The sequence below is a fragment of the Onychostruthus taczanowskii genome, unplaced genomic scaffold (assembly GCF_017590055.1).
Source record: "Onychostruthus taczanowskii isolate IOZ18803 unplaced genomic scaffold, ASM1759005v1 scaffold5, whole genome shotgun sequence".
NCBI lineage: Eukaryota > Metazoa > Chordata > Aves > Passeriformes > Passeridae > Onychostruthus > Onychostruthus taczanowskii.
Window position 1 is genome coordinate 8,428,555 of NW_024502568.1, and position 16,602 is coordinate 8,445,156.

The window sequence follows — 16,602 nt, forward strand, 5'->3', positions numbered from 1 at the left end:
GACTGGCACTTGTTACCAGGCAAAAGAGATAAATAACATAGCCCATGAGGAAAGATGTAAAAGGTAATGTGGAGGGAAGAAAGAAATAGCTACTAAGAGAGAGTAGGAAGAATTATTATGAATAAAACAGTAGGTGATCACTCTGAATTTATTGACTGAGTTTCTATTTGATTGATCAATAGTTATTTAAGGATGCCTATCATGTCACTAGGATTGGATTGGATAATTCTGCATAAATAGATACATTAAAAGAAAATCTTACCCTCTCTTGCGTTTATAAGTTTTCATTTCACAGTATTGCTCTGGTGTAACCAGGAGCCAATATCATAATCTTCTTTCATGATTAATACTTGAAATTCATTCAGCTTGCAAAACAAGTAATTTTTTAGTGAGAAAACCTTGGAATATGTCTGGACTTATGTACTATAGCAGAAGGAGCTAATTTGATGATCAACTTTGCCATTTAATGTCCGTGTCTGTGATGTTCAATTACATAGCTCTGCTCAAGTGAGTACTTGTTACTGAAACAATATCACTTTCCAAACTTAGGTGCAAACATAACCTACAACTGCCTAAAAGATGTGATTTCCTGACAATTGCCTAAACTGCTATGGTATTCTCATCTGCAGAGCCTACATTAAAAGACACGGGGATCAGGGATAGTCATTTGGGATGAGTCTAGATTACTGATACTTTGGAGAATTTAAAAAATAAATTACACAGGGAAATCTGGGAAAGGTATTTTTTTAAGCAAGTCTTGTATCAGGATTTCTAATGGAATTGGTCAGGTAGCTGAAAAGTGTTGAAAATTAAATAGGCTTTAATGAAAATGGTGATTATTTTCCAGGAAATTCTATTTTGAGTGAGACAGCATTGTTTGGAGAGAACATTTTTATTTTCCTACAAGTAAACAAATAATATCAATGCTACTCGGTTCTATAAAGAGAGAATCAGGAATGATCTGTTTGTTTCCTTGTCAACAGATCAAAAATTTCCACTGAAAATGAGGGAAAGCATGAGTAAATGTCACTGCTTATTTCAGGCAGTGAGGAGAATCTGGGCCACAGAAGTCCCAGTACAGTGTTGCTTATTTGGGGGTGTCTGAGGAGTCCTGGGGGCATGAATAGGGCAGTGCATTCCCTGGCAATCAGCTTTGCTGTGGGGCAGTGCTTTTTGCAGAGAGCAGCATTCCTGTGGGCAGACCCATAGCTGCCATAGAGCTAAGTACTAAATAAACTAAATTAAAGGATATGTGTGGGAATGTGCCCTCTGTTGACAGAGTGACAAAACTATCCTTTGTCAGCTTAAAAAGGAAAACGGCCCAGAAGTTTCTCTCCTCGATTAGGTAAAAAGACACCTCATGGGACCTGGGGGACTTCACCTCAGACTTAAGGACAGCCAACTGGACAGGAGCCAAAAAGTCCTGCCTAAACAATTTACTACAAAAAGAAAAGAACAAAGAAACTAATCACTTTTGTGATGTGTTTTACCAGGAGCAAGAACCTCTTACATCTGGCTCAGTTTTTCTCTGTAAAAAGTTTTGATAATTTGCCTTTTTTAAAAGCCTTTCTGTTTCCAACACCACCCCCGAAGCCATCCTGCTGATTTTATGCCTTCTAAGGTAGCCGAGCTAGCTTGGGTGTGATATGGGTCTCCAAGAGCTCATAAGACCTGGCTCGAGGATACCCATATATCAGAGCTGTTCCTGGCTGCCCAAAAGTTATGTGCAAGCATCTCAGGTGAAGTGGCTCAGTGGTTCTTCTGGGTGGCTGGACTCCCACCTTGGATGAGCCTGGCTGCTACTGGAGAGGGATGACATTCACAGTGCTGACCTGTGTGAGGACTGTGTCTTCACACAGAAGCCTGGAGATGGACAGAAATAGTGATGGAACTCTTCAGAACGTCTTACATGACACTACTACTGTTATAGTGCTGGTGACCTAAGGATGTCAGTGGGACAAAATTTACAGGGAGAGAATTTTTTTGTGAGTTGGAACTGAGAGTTAGAGAAGGACAGATAAGATTTTGGGTATATTCACAAGATCCTAAGGGACATGAGAAAGGATTTGGTTCTTTGTTTTTTCTCTTTTTTTACCCATCTATAGATCTAGGTCTCATAAATATGTTTCCATCCCCCTATTAATCTTGTTGTGTTGTGTAAACCCTTCTGCTCTGGAAATCTGTGGATTTACTCCCAGAGATTGTACCAGTCTAGTCTGGCATGCAGTTATTGCTGTCCCTGTTCCTCTCTTAGGCTTCTGTCTCTGTCAGCAATTGGAGACCCTCAGGGTTACTTTGGCCTTTTTGATTTGAGCTGGCTGTAAGTGCAGAGGTGTGTGGATGGGTGATCAATACCTGTCTTGGTTGTTTTTTATGTCTTTATTTTTCTCCAGGATGCTGCAGACTCTGCTATCCCAGTGGAGAGAAGCTGAAGTTGATCTGAGTTGTAGCTCAGACATTCAGCACTTTCCATAGCAGTGACACCACTGGGTATAGACAACTCCTCAGACTTAGCAGCTGATACCTGGTTTGGGTTTGGGGGTGATACAGGCCAAACAAGTGCCTTTGGAGATGAACCCTCTCAGATCTCTCTTTGGCTGGTGGAATGATCCCTGCAAAGTTTGATTGAAAAGGACTGGCTTTTTGCTACAGAGCCTGGCCCATTTCCACTTTAAAAGGGAAGTGCTTTGCACCAGTAATCAGAGAGGCATGATCAGGGGCACTGCCTTATCACTTTCCTAGGCCTTTAAAGAGTGGAAGCATGGTTACCCCTTCCTCTTTCCATCCCATGGTATAATTTATTAAGGTGTTTAGCTGCAGGCTGAAACTCAAGTGTCTCGTCTCTCATTGGCCCCTGCTTCTACTTCTCCTTCTGTGAAGCTTTCTTGTCTTCTTTCTATGCCATTTCATTTGTGATTCAGTCTCCTGGGAATCCTGGGAACTGCACTTCTTTCTTTGAGTCCATATTCCTTCAGGTTGTCCTGGGACAAATGATGATTCCATGTTCAAAGAGCCAAGTTGCTCTCTTGGTGGCCCCTTGTTCTGAGGTTGATGTGATGAAGGAAGAAAAGAGTGTGAGAGCAGCTGGGAAGAGAGACAGGGTCTTGGCTGTGGTTTATGATCCTCCTGAATGTGATGGGATCTGTGGTGTTGCCATTTAGGAGCAAGGGATGGTGGTTACTCACATCCTGTGTATGCAGCAGTGTAGAAGCAGCTGCAGTTCTTGTAGGAATTATAGGAATTACATTAAAAAATGAAAAGTTCAAGTGAAAATGCTCTTCTGTGATACTGATCTTTTGTCTGGCTCTTCTTCACTTTCTGAAGTAAGTTTGAACGTGGAAGACTTGCCTTATTCAGGGAGTTGCACAGCAGGGCAGCATCTCAGCTTGCTCACTGGCAGGAGCGAAGAGGAGCAAATCCACAATTTCTCCAGAGGTTGTTGTGTGGTGCAGCTGAGTGGGAGTCTTACAGTGCACATCTGAATAACTCCTCTGGCTCAGAGGAACAAACGCTTCTGCCAAAATCTGTTGAACCATTTCAGTCTTCTTTTGCATCAGAGAAGTTTCCTTAAAACGTATGCAGATGTCAGTATTCACCCACAATCACTGATAATGTCTTACAAAACCTATGGATAATATTTCCTTTTTTGGTTGCCTGGTGTCTCATCAGAGTGTGTCCAAAAATTTCAGCTGAAGTAATTTGCTGCAAAATGGCATTTAAGTACTTTCTTTTTATTTGATTAAAATTCTGGTTTTATCAGGGTGGATATAATAATTTTTTTTTCCCCAACCTCAGTAGAAAGAAAAATAATTATTATTTATAATATTAGAATTCAGGTGGGGGGGCATTTCTCATTGAGGCATTATAGAGAAGGAAAAAATTTCCTGATTCTAGAAGCTACATATATCTAAGCCCAGCTCAGAGATGTAGTTTATTATTACTGGTCGTAACTATGCTTGTTTAGGAGCACTTGAAAGTACTTATGTTTAGTAGGACATGAGTGTATGTTTCAAGTTTATTGAGTATTTAAGAATAGGCTAAATGGGCGTATTTGCTGAATTGAATTCATTTATCAGGTGAATATAATTCAACCAGCAGCCACAGCTGAGTTGATGCTAATTCATAGGGATTCCTGACCTCAGTTATCAATTAAAAAACTTAAGTGGCAAATTTCCCCAGGAATAAAGTGGTTGTTATTTTTTTAGGTTTTTTTTTTTGTTGTTGTTGTTTTTAATTAATGTGAGATTTCTCAGCATTGAAACAGGATAGAGGGGAGAAATTAAATGTTCATTTCCCAGTATAGAACCGTCTCTTTATTTTCATAGAAACTAAATACACCATGTTCAAATATAAATTTCTTTCCTCCATTTTTTCCTCCATTAACTAGGAGCCAAAGGTCTTAACAGAAATCAATCCATGCAATTTATTTTTAACTTCACCCTGCTTAGCTACGATTGATTTTTATCTTTGCGATCGATGGTAGAGAAAACGGTTTGGCGGGACAATGGAGCACTCTCCAGCTTGTAGGGGCTGGTCTTTGAGTCTTTTATTGAAGGAATCATTAAAAGCTTATTATGAAACTAATAGGATGAAGACGTTTAAATGATGAACACGATTACACCTGTTTTAGTGGTGAATAATGCCTGCTAGAGCTGATCTCTTCTCACTCCTATTTAAAATGCTGGACAGCACTCCAGTGGGGGAAATTAATCCTTACAGATGAAAGAAAGTGCATCCCACGTGCTCGTTAAAAGCTCTTCTTAAAGCAAGACAGGCAGTAAGTAGTTAGCTACTTTCCTATTCACTGCTGGGTGCTTTTCATCCATTTCTAGCACAGTTTCATCTTTTCTGTGCCAAATATTACATTTGGAACTTGAGCCTAAGCATCTCTTGATAAAAAAAAAATTATTAACATTTTTCTTTCTTTATTTATTTTTTATTGATTTTCTTTCTAGGGCTTTTTATGATATACTTTCTTTTATCACTCTCTCCCCTCCCATCACGTTGTCTGATTGATCAGCTGAAAATGTAAAGTATTGCCTTGGCAAACTCATATGTTTCCTCTGAAATCAAAAGGAGGTTTAATGTGTACAATTATGCTCTTCTCATAAGTTGATTTCTGTGTGGGTGATGTGCACCTGCAGCTCTGATGTGGCTTGAGTTTTGGTGTAACTGCATATTTTCTGCAGGAGTTGCTTTTAAAACAAATGCAGTAGTTTTACTAGAGATTACTCTGTCCTTTAGCTGTGTCGTCTTTGCTCTGAGGGGAGAGAGAGCTGAACAGGGAATGCACCAGTATAATAAATGCTCCTTTGTCACAGCAAATTTTCTCTGATGGGTGTGATGCTTTAAAGAGTGTTACGTTTTCAAAGCCAGCTGAATTTACCAGGCAGCTGGAGGATGCTTCATGCACAGAAATTCCACAGCAAATTCAGATAATTGCGTATTGTTCATGACTATGCAGAAGGCATGATGTTAATGAAAACCACAAGGAGATAATTCAGACTGGATAGTACCTGTCATGGTGGGATTTATGCTGGGGCAGTGTTGAACCTCACTACACAGAAATATCTGGTAGGTTGCTTTTCCTGGTCATGGTGGGTAATCAAGAAGGAAGAACATTACACTAGGTTCATGTTCTTCCTCATCTTCTGAACCTCTTCTGACCGGAATTGTGGTAAGGCTTGGGAGAGAAGGCAGAACTTTTCAATCCTCATACTCACAAACCTGTGCAAGGCCTAGGCAGGGCTGTCTCTGAAGAACCCAAAAATCCCTTGGTAAGGGCATCAGTGGAGCTGCCTGCCTGCTGAATTTGCCATGACTCTTCTGTGCTTTAACCCACAATTTGATTTGGGGGATTTTATGCTCACAAGAAGGAGAAAGGGAACCTAAAGTTAAAGCAATGTGGAGGGATGCCAGAGCTCCCTATGGAGGTGGAGAGCACAGATCCAGGGTGCTGCTGCAACACTGATACCAGCTCATTTGGTGTTATTGGAAAGGAGGGGAACTCTACAAGCAGAGGAATCACCTTGGAAAACAAATGGGAGGTTTATTGAAAATAACATCAACTATATACTATTAAGAACGTACTACCAACAAGAAGTGTAAAGTTTGGTTCTGTGAGCTTTTTGCTCACTTTCCTGCAAATTCTTTGAGCAGCAGGAGGCAGACGGAGTCCTCCTTAGCCCACGGGCCTTTCTGAGCTTCAGTAATTTCATGTTTGTTCCATCAATATCTGCCTTATGTTGAAAATTATGGGTTCCAGCATAAGCCAGCCAGGGAGTTGATAAAAAAGCCTCATACACAGTGATCTACAATTCCTCACATCATCTAGGCTTCTTTACAGTCTGAGATCTCTTAACTCATTCTGTTTGCCTTCCAAACTCTTTTAGATAAACAGGATTTTTTGGCTAAGATGAACTTCAGACTAAAGAAAAAAAAAAAGGAAGCAAGCTTCAAAGCTTGCTTTTAAATAATCATATTCAGTCATTAACATGAGAAATGGCTTTGTGTGTTCCTAGACATGTCACAGAAATTACTAAGATAAATAGATTCCATGACAAATTTTATGTACTTTTTTTGCAGTCTTGTGAACGTATTTGTTTTCTTCTGTGTTTGATGCACTCTGTCTCATTACAGGTCAGGAGGGGGAATGAGCCAACATATCCAGACTTTCAGGGCTTTCAAAGAGAAATTTCTCATGTTTCTCTTCTTAAGTGCCAGCTGATATAAGTTAGATGAGACTTTTTTCTTGAATGTGGAAATATTAACGAGAAGTAGTAGCTCATGAGTGGAGGGAGGAAGAAAGAACACAGGTTAGGAAAGACAGATGTGTTTAATGACAAACACATTTGTCCATGGGAATAATTTCTACTGGCTAGAAGCCCAATTAAACACATAAAGTAGAAATCCAGAAAAGCAGATTAATGATCCAGTCATTAGCGATGGGGGAAGAAAAAGACAAACCCAGCTAATTCTGTACTGAGCATGACAGATGAGCTCACAGCAAATAATTGGGTGACATTCATCAAATGTGAACTGAAAGGAGGTATTGGAGGGCAAAACACTGCCATAATCTCTGGGATTTACAGTGTTGGAGCATTTGCTCATAGGAAAAGGAAAAGTTCATCAAAATAAATTAAGTTGGGCCTTCCAAAATTCATTCTGTACCACAGTGCTTGCCAAAACTTTATTGGAGACTTGATCATTTTTTTGGAACTGTTATAACTGTGCATGTAAATCATACAAAGATGAGACCCTGGCTGGGAAAAGCTTACACAGCTCCTGCCAACAGAATTGTGGGTGGCTTCATATTAACTGGCTCAGGAAGACCACAAACCTCAAATATTTCTATTTCTAAACCCTTGTCAAGGTGACCTAGTCCAGGAGGAAGCCTGAAAGGGAGTTTAACTATTGCATACTGAACTTTAACAGTGTTTTAATCCTAACTTTCTGCATTTAAAAACCAGACAAACAAACAAGAAATTCAAACAAACCCCCTTCAGGTACCAGTTTTCAGTGTGATAAAGCCAAAAAAATAATGTAAAACCTTTTGAGTGTGGCAGACTTTTAGTAGAACCTGTTGTGGCACAGAAAGTAGAAGTTGATCACCCCTTGCTATTTTTGCCACTCTATGTTCACTGGATTAACTGGAAGATTGTTGGACTGTTCCCAATCTTAATTGATCCTCACTGCATTTAAAAAGTGTGTCAATATTCATGTCCTCATCTACAAGTTGAAGACCGTGTCTCAGCCCATCAGAAGATGTGGATATTGAGTGCAGGGTTCTTAGCAAGTAGTCACCGGGCATATTCAATTCACGTCAGAATTGAGAATTTGGGGTTTCCATGGAGGTCATAAATATTAAAAGAGAAGAGGGGATATTTAAATATTCCCTGTGCTATTTAGACAATATCTAGAAGTTTGGGAATCCTTTGAGCAGCGCTTGTAGAGCTGAGAGAGATAAAGTTACTGCAAACATGAATTTTTGCCTTTGAGCTAGACTCAGTATGAATCAACTGCACAGTCTGTTCTCTCCTGTGAAAATTTTATTTTGATGTGGAAGTATTAAATGGGAAATATATCTTATAGAAGTAGCACTCACTGACCTTATTCAGCCTGCAGAAGAGAAGGCTGCAGGGAGACATTAGGGCACCTTCCAGTACCTAAAGTGGCTGTAGGAGAGCTGAAGAGGGGCTTTGGACAAGGGCATGGAGTGTCAGGACAAGGAGGAATGACTTTGAACTGAAAGAGGGTAGAATTAGATTAGATACAAGGAAGAACTGGATTATCTTTAAGGTCCCAACCCAGACCATTGAATGATTCAACAGAGCAGGACCCTGAATACTCACTGCTGTGCCAGTCCACAGTGCACTTTCCATGAAGTGAGAGTCCAGTGACTGCTGTTTTCTCCCTGTCTCTTCTATTGGCTTGTTCTGGATCCGTGGACAAGTTGCTTTAGATTTTCCTGTTCATGTTTACCTTTGGCTTTAGCTAAATGTTCTGTGTATAGAGTTTATTTGCTGTCATATAGGTCATTCTTATGACCTTATGCCGTGTGTGCCATAACAGTGGCTGTTTTTGTTTTTTCTCTTGAGGGTGCTAAATACTGTTATGATGACATTACAAGTAAAAATGGGAAAAAATCTGAGGAGGAAGTCTTAGTGTAGAAGCTAGTCCTACTTCTAAACCTCCCTTTCTTTTCAATTTTTCAAACTGTCAATGGAAAAGCCTTGAGTTGATTAGATATCAAATTTCATGACCAATAATAGCATGTCCTTCAAATGACAGCTTCTCCAGGGAAGAAAGCCACTATCTAGAGGTGATATCATTGCTGAGAATACAATTGATGCTGCAGCAATATTCTATGTAAGCTCATTCTAAAATATCACTGTCAGACAAAGGAAGTATATGTAGGAGAGAATCTAGGACCTTTCTCTTAGCTTTATTTAAAACTTAAGATGCCAACAAGTGATATTCCATACAATAGACAAATGCTTTGTGCATTGCTTTATCTTAAGACCTGCAAGACTGCCAAACCATCAGAATGTAGGAAATTCACTGATGTAAGCCTTGTTTTAGCCAGGTCTGAGATGGTGCCAGAAAGAACACCTACAGCAAGAGTAAGTGACTCTTGAGAGGTTTTAGAGCCCATATTTTACAAATTACCTGTGTTAGATCTCACTGATGCATGGCATTTTTGCATAGACTTTAGTTCATTCAGTTCATAAAACTGCAGATTTGGATGTCTATCAGTTCCCCCCACGCACATCCGTTTTCAGAGAGTATAATTTCAGAGAAACCAGTTTCATAGTGACAAAGGGCATCTAAGAGCTTAGCTCCAGCTTTCCAAGAGTACATTTACAGTTAGCAGTAAATGGTGCTAGTGTGGATCTCTGCTGCTAGTCACTGTAAAAGGTTGTTGGAAGACAATCCTGGCCTCAAGGGACTTACAGTGAAGACAAGGCTGAGAAGCAGCAAAGAGGGATTATCTTCTACTTACAGGGGAAGAACAGAAGCACAGAGACTTTAAATTACTTGCCCAAGGTAACTGAGCTGGACCATGTGATGAAATCAGATCCTTCTTTTCCTCCCACTCAGCACTTTTTTCCTGAGATGTTAAAAATCACACTGGATTTGAATCATAAGAGACAAAATGGAAAGTTCAATAGTACAGTTTAAATAATTCTTCATCCCTCTCAGGTTTGTGATTTCTTTGGAGTTAGCCAGATGCCTTTAGGGACAGCTGTGCCCGTCATAGAAAATATACCTGAAAGACAGTTTGTCAAGCACTTCTAGAGGTGTCATTGCAGAGTGTCTCAGAAGGGTCATCACTGACTTTCTTTGTGTTTCCATAGGTGACAACTGGTGGAAGAGCAACTTACTATGTGTCATACAGACGGGAACCTTTTGCACAGATCAAATTACCCAAATACTCCCTTCCTAAGGTGAGTCCATGTGTGAGCATGGATATGTAATATCTTGGGAAGCCAAATATGTGAGGTTCCATAAGGTGAAGTGCCAGGTCCTTCACTTGGATCACAACAACTCCACAGGGTGCTACAGGTTGGGGACACAGTGATTAGAAAATGGCTCAGTGGAAAAGGACTTGGGGGTGTTGGTTGGCAGCAGCTGAATATGAGCCATCAGCTCCTGAGATGGCTAAGAAGGCAAATTATTATCTTTGTATCAAAAATATTGTTGCCACCAGGACTAGGAAAATGACCTGTTATAATACAGATTTGTTGGTGGCCCTCATTTAGAATTGCTGCATGCTATAAAATCAGGGGTACTTTTGTAATTTAAAGATCAGAAGAACTTTAAGGTTAGGTGTCATGGAAAAGTCCTGGAGCCATGTAAAGGAGGACTGTTTATGCTGCCCTTAGTTACTAGAATATTGTTGCTGTACAGTAATAACTATCTGTCATGTGCAGATTAATGAACTCTGCTGGAGTTGTACTTATGTGAGGTTGGCACCAGGGTGATGCAATATTTCCGCTGCAACTGGTAAAAACAGATTGACATCATTGGGCATTTTGCTTTATTTTCACACTGCTGGAATAGGTTGGATACCTCCTTAATCTTTAAGGAATTACAGCTGCTGGGCAAGAACAAACCTCCTGATTTAGTCTTCCTTTGTTGAGGGAAATGGCAAATCCCTCACTGATTGTACTCACTGGGATAGAATTAGGCCCTCAAATATTTTTTCTCCCCATCTCATGCTGATAGGATATGTTAGGTCTATTAGAAATAGCCCCATTTAATAAATCCTAACTTTTCATCTAGATACCTCACACAAAAGATTAAGATGCCTCCTAGGCAGGATGAGGATATTGAGCTGATCTTCCTCCAGATATTCTTTCCTGAAATGAGGTCACTCCATCCTTTGGGAGACTTCCAGAATTATGATTTCTTGATGCAGAAACAGTGCAAGGCCTCTTGGCCTCTAGAGAAAGTTTAAGTATATACAAATAGATAAATGGAATCTTGTATAACCACAGTCATTTTGCTTCTAGCTGAACCTGAACCTGTGTCAATTTCTTCCACAATGGTAGCAAGGATGAAGTGCTTCAATACTCATCACCACCCTGAAAGTAATTTCCATGAACCTGTTTGAAAATAATACCAAGAAAATGCACTGTCAAATTTCTTTGATATTAAAACTAAATGGGGAAACCCTTGTTAGACTTTTTTGTATCTTGGTCAGCAGCAGAAATCCAACAAAGGTTAGTGGGTGGATTATTTGATAGCCTCTATATTGTGGGATAATTATCTCAGATAAACTGTCAATAGAAAGTGTGTTAATAAAAATCACTATCAGCAGCAGCTCAAACTGATATCTCTACCTCACCTTCAAATAAATGTGAACTCCAAGGTTTTTTGAAATCATCTCTTGCCAGTTGGAAGCGCAAACCCATTGTTTCAGCATGTGCATGAAAATTATCATTGCTTTTAGCCTGGTGCCATATAATGCTTAGTGACTATGAAGACTCCAGGCTCCAAGGCTGTGAATCTTCCATGAGTAATAAAACCGACTTAGAAATTTATAAATAAAAAATGAAACTGGATGAAATTCCTTGAAGGTACCAAAAATGAAGAAAGCAAAAACCCTTCACCCAGCTGGTGATTATTTAAAAAGTGAAATGTAGAAAAGTCACAATGCTGGTAATTTATTGGCTTGCTCTAACAGAAAGTTGTTAAACATACCTATAATTCATGCTCCATCTCCATTCTTTCATAATTCATGGTAATTACTACATGTCCCGAAGGGCAAAGAAATACAGAGATCCTCAGTAACAGGCCTTTTGTCTTCTTTTAACAGGACATGCATATTATCAGCACAGATGAGAATCAGGTCTTTGCAGCTGTTCAAGAGTGGAACCAGAATGACACCTATAACCTGTACATCTCGGACACCCGAGGGGTCTACTTCACCCTGGCCTTGGAAAATGTGAAAAGCAGCCGAGGACTGGAGGGGAATATTGTCATTGACCTTTATGAGGTATGCAGTAAAGGTCACCCTACAAAGAGCAGCAGTGGCCTGCTAGTTCAAGCAAGTGCAAATTTCTTTCCAGCCCCCCAGGATTTTAATTTGTTTTAGGATCAGCCCTGAGGCATTTCCTGGATTTGATGCTGAGTTGACTCATGTGGGTATAGCAGTTATTCTGCTGTAGGTGCAACAACTGGTTGGGTTCAAGTCAATGACTGGTTAGCTATGTGTCATTTCCAAAAGGGAAAACCATTATCGTTCTCATCCTAATGTGGATATCCATAGAAAGACTAAACATACATGTTTTTCCCCTTTGGGCATCTAGAGATGCCTGCTCACAGGCGGGGAATCTGGACTGCACCTTCGTGAGCACTGAACAGTTTGTGAGCTATAACCAAAAATTTGTAGGTGCCACTTGCATAGATGACAGTTGGATAACTTCTACCCCAAACTATCTTCTAACCTCATGCTTCTTCCAAGCCTGTCAGCCTTGGCCAGCAACAGTGCATTCAGAGCTGTTCCAGTTCCTGGTTTCCTCAGAGCATTCTGGTTTTGGTGTGTTATTACTTGTTGGATGGAAGATTTGCTGAGATCCAGGGCTCAGTGCTTTGCCAGCAGCAAACAACTAATCATTAATACTAATAGAAATGGTTGCAGGCTGATTACTACTGTTACACACAGAAATGTTCTTGCAGCTGCATGCAGAGGTTACGACTGTACATTTTCTTATTTCAGCCAGAATAATGCTCATTTAACAACATAATCAATTATTTATAAAAATCCAGGTGGTTTTAGTCAATGAGGGAAAATTCACAAATAACACATTGATTAGTATGAAGGACAAGGGTTTATGTTTGTCTTCACCTGGTTAAACATATTTTTCTGCCTCTGAAAAGGTATATTTCTTCTCTATAATGAACCAGCTAAGATTAACATGCATTGTCTCACATTGGCAAACCTGTGTACTCCCCAGTGGTATATCACTGACTTTTCACTGTTAAATGCTAATAAATTTTTACAGAGCCATTTAAAGAGTAGTATCACTCCAGGGGCTTCAGAGTAGAAGGATTTAGATCCTGACAGTTGCCAGGAAGTTGCAGATTTGCAGAAAATTTCTTCTTCCTGTCTCACTTTCACAGCTGTGCAACAGAAACCAGACTCAACATGAAATCTTCTTGGGGATGTTTTGACAGGACCATATTCTGCTGGAATGGGCTCTGCTGAAAAAAATCAAAACATTTGAAACAACTGGCTTGATTTGTCAGAATTTGGATGTGGAAGGAAAGCGAAAAAATCAAGTTTGCAAAACATCAGTGTCACAGCATGTTCAGGATTCCCATCTTTTGTATTGATTTTTTTTTTCTGGTACACAGAAGGATCCCACTGCTTCTGATGTGATCTTCTGTCTCCCCTGTTTTGGCAGTCTGTGGAGGCAGTGGGGCAGAACCCATCCTCAAGCTCACAGAGCTCAAGTGTGAAGGTGCAGCATGCCCATCATCAAGCCCATCATCAGCCTATCTGCAACAACTCAATGAAATCCAAAAGTGGGCTGTTTCCTAGGGATTTGCTTTCTTACCATCCTTGTCTTTCTCTTCCAAAGAGAGAAACCACACAAGACCTTTCAGCTTTGCAAAATATACCTTTAGTGCCATTTGGTGTTCTAAGATTGATTGAGATGCCTTCCTTGCTTTTACAGAGACCTTCCACTCCTGAGAGTGCTCAGATGGACATTGCTTGTGGCCTGTTCTTCCGACGTATTTTTTTTCACTTCTCTCCCTTTTTCCTAGGTAGCAGGGATCAAAGGCATATTCCTGGCTAACAGGAAGGTGGATGACCAAATCAAGACTTTCATTACCTACAACAAGGGCAGAGACTGGCGTTTGCTACAGGCACCAGACACTGATCTAAGAGGGGATCCTGTACTTTGCCAGCTGGTGAGTGGCAGATCTTTTCCAAGGCACAACTGACTCCTTCAGAGCTGCTTATTGTAGTTACTAGGCTAACTGTGTTTTTCCCTCTTGACCTTCTGTGTGTTAAATGAATTCAGTAAATTTCTTTATCTGTAGCTTCATAGGTTTTGAGGGCAAATTCTGACTATCTTTCTTGATGTATTTAATAGAATTCAAGTAAGAATAAGAAAGTTGCTGGGGAAAAGTGCTCTAAGTGAGATTGTTGTCAAAACAAGGGCAGACATGCTTGTTTGTGGTGCAGAGTTCCTGCTTATCCATCAAAGGAACACATGACCTATGTGTGCTAAGAGCAAAGGAATCATTTTCAGAAGGATCAGAGCATTTGTGTGCAGTCACCAAGGGTTCCTCTGATATTTAATTTGATGAATATTAAAGCTTCTGCCTTTTGTTTATTTTCTGCCAACAGCCCTTTTGCTCACTGCACTTGCGCCTGCAACTCTCAGAGAATCCGTATACTTCAGGGAGCATTTCCAGCAAAGAGACAGCTCCTGGGCTGCTGGTGGCCACAGGTAAGAACAAAAGTGCTTCTCATTGCTCACCCATACCTCCCTGGGAGCCTGAGAGTATATGAGGTATTCCCCATTGGTGTAAAACCTTTCAGCTCTGTTTAAGCAAGTGCTGAGCTAATTCACATTAACTCCCATTTGCTTTGGGCTAGGAGAAGGCATATGGCCCCAAGTTCAGAAAAGATTTCAGATATTTGTTGCTCTGCAATAACCCATTTGCAGATGTAAGCCCACAGTTTCAAGGTACCATTACCCAGTGGCATTACTAGGTCCTCTTGTGTTGTTACAACCACTGATGGACATGTCTACCTGCTTGCTGCAGGTGCTCTGAAGGAGAATAGTACTCAAGGGCTGCATTCCTAGGAGGTGTCAATATGTCCCACCTTTTGAGTAGCAAGCACAGAGTTGTCACAAAGTCTGTCAGGTGAACCCTGGGCTTCCTGGGTGCCTGTCTTCTGCATGGCACCTACTTTTAACTCTGTACTGCTGCAAGACAAGCAGCATTTAATCAACACTGCCATTGGTGTTGTGGGATGATTTGGCAGGTTGTGTTGTTTAAATGACAGCCTCCTACAATACTTCATGGTGGCAGTGGCAGAGCCACTGTAATTAATCCATGGGATGGATGGGGCTACCAGCCATCCTCAGCTCTGTGGGAGCTGCTGGCTAACAAAATGCTTCCTGAATGGCTGGTACTATTGCAAGCTGGACTCTGAGCCATGGAGGCAGTTCTGTCTTTTCAAAGAGAGCCTCCTACCTACATTCAAATATGTCTGAATTGCTTAACTGTTCTTTCTGAGGCTCAGTTTATCTCCTTGGTCCTGTTCAGCATAGCAGTGGCCTGCAAGTGTGGGCAGTTAACATATTGTCTGCATGAATTTACACTATTTCCTCCAACCACTTTCATTCTCATGTCCTTCTGTGCTTCTGTGCTGCCAGAATAAGGCAGAACCAGAGACGGGTTCCCTTCATGACATTTATATCTCAACAAGGGAGACGCCATGAGACTTCCAGTTCACTGATCCAGGCCAAATGAAGTGAGATAATTTGGTTCAAACCTCCAGATATCCCCATGCATAGCCAAGTGGAGTCATCACTCCTGGCAGGTTGCACTTGCTAGATGGATGCTTAGGAATAAGCCTAACTCATGATGCTGTAATTACAAAAGCTTTTTTTTTTTTTTTAACCTTTTAGGAAGCAAATAGAGGCAGCAGGACTGTGAGATTCTAGGCATTGATCTAAATTGTTAGTAAATTATGTTCTGTTCAAACTGCCAGTGCATGGGATGAATGCTTTCCCAGTCTAACAATTAACCTTTAAAAGGCGGAATATAATTTCTGCCTTACTGCTTTGTAGATGAAAAAACCTTACCTGTTGGGAATATATACATCTGTTTCCACTAACCAGTTTCACAACAGCAGGATCATCTCACCATGTTGCTGAATGTATTCAAGTACAAGCTTTGCAATTTTTTCTCACAAATGTTGGCTGCTCAAACACTTCATTTACAGTGAGACATTTCCAGCAATGACTGGAAAGTTGGACACTTGGTACAGGACAGAGGTTAGATTCCTGCAAATGGAAGAATTATGTTTTTTTATGTAATTGTACAGCTGCTAAATCCTCTTGACTTGTTTGGGAGTTATATTTTGTGAGGTTTAAATGCATGCAGCTGAAAGTAGAGGAAGAGAATGAAGGAAATAATGGAACATCTTTGCACAGAAAAACAGAATGAAGTGATAACAACCAAATTCTTGCCTTTTTACTCCCTTTCCATGCCTCCATCTGTAAATCCATGTTTGAAAATTTGGAGTTTCCATTTTGGTGTTTAAAATATAATGATACAGAACTTACACTGCTACCTTTAAATCAGTGTCTAATTCTTGAGAACTTCCACTCATGATAAGATACTGGGCTAAGAAGATGTTTGAACTGAAACAGTAGATTTATACTCTTGAACCTGGATGTCCCTATAGACTGACCTTCTCTGTGGCTGCCCACATCAGGTTTTCTTTACAGCCTCATCTAAAACAGTTGGTGTCAGGGAAGAAAATTAAGTAGATGGACAGAATAACATTTCCTATATTCTGAGCACTGATGAAAACACCCTTCTTGAGTTGCAATGCCTCCCAGAGCC

At 40.4% G+C, this 16,602-nt stretch overlaps 1 protein-coding gene across 1 annotated transcript in view; it reads left to right on the top strand.

Annotated features, from left to right (window-relative positions):
• SORCS3 (sortilin related VPS10 domain containing receptor 3) overlaps positions 1 to 16,602 on the top strand; it is a 266,570-nt gene that overhangs the window by 197,919 nt on the left and 52,049 nt on the right. Inside the window, 4 exon segments of the mRNA XM_041415598.1 lie at positions 9,858 to 9,947; positions 11,822 to 12,001; positions 13,777 to 13,923; positions 14,366 to 14,468. Of these exon segments, the coding sequence (XP_041271532.1) occupies positions 9,858 to 9,947; positions 11,822 to 12,001; positions 13,777 to 13,923; positions 14,366 to 14,468 (520 nt within the window).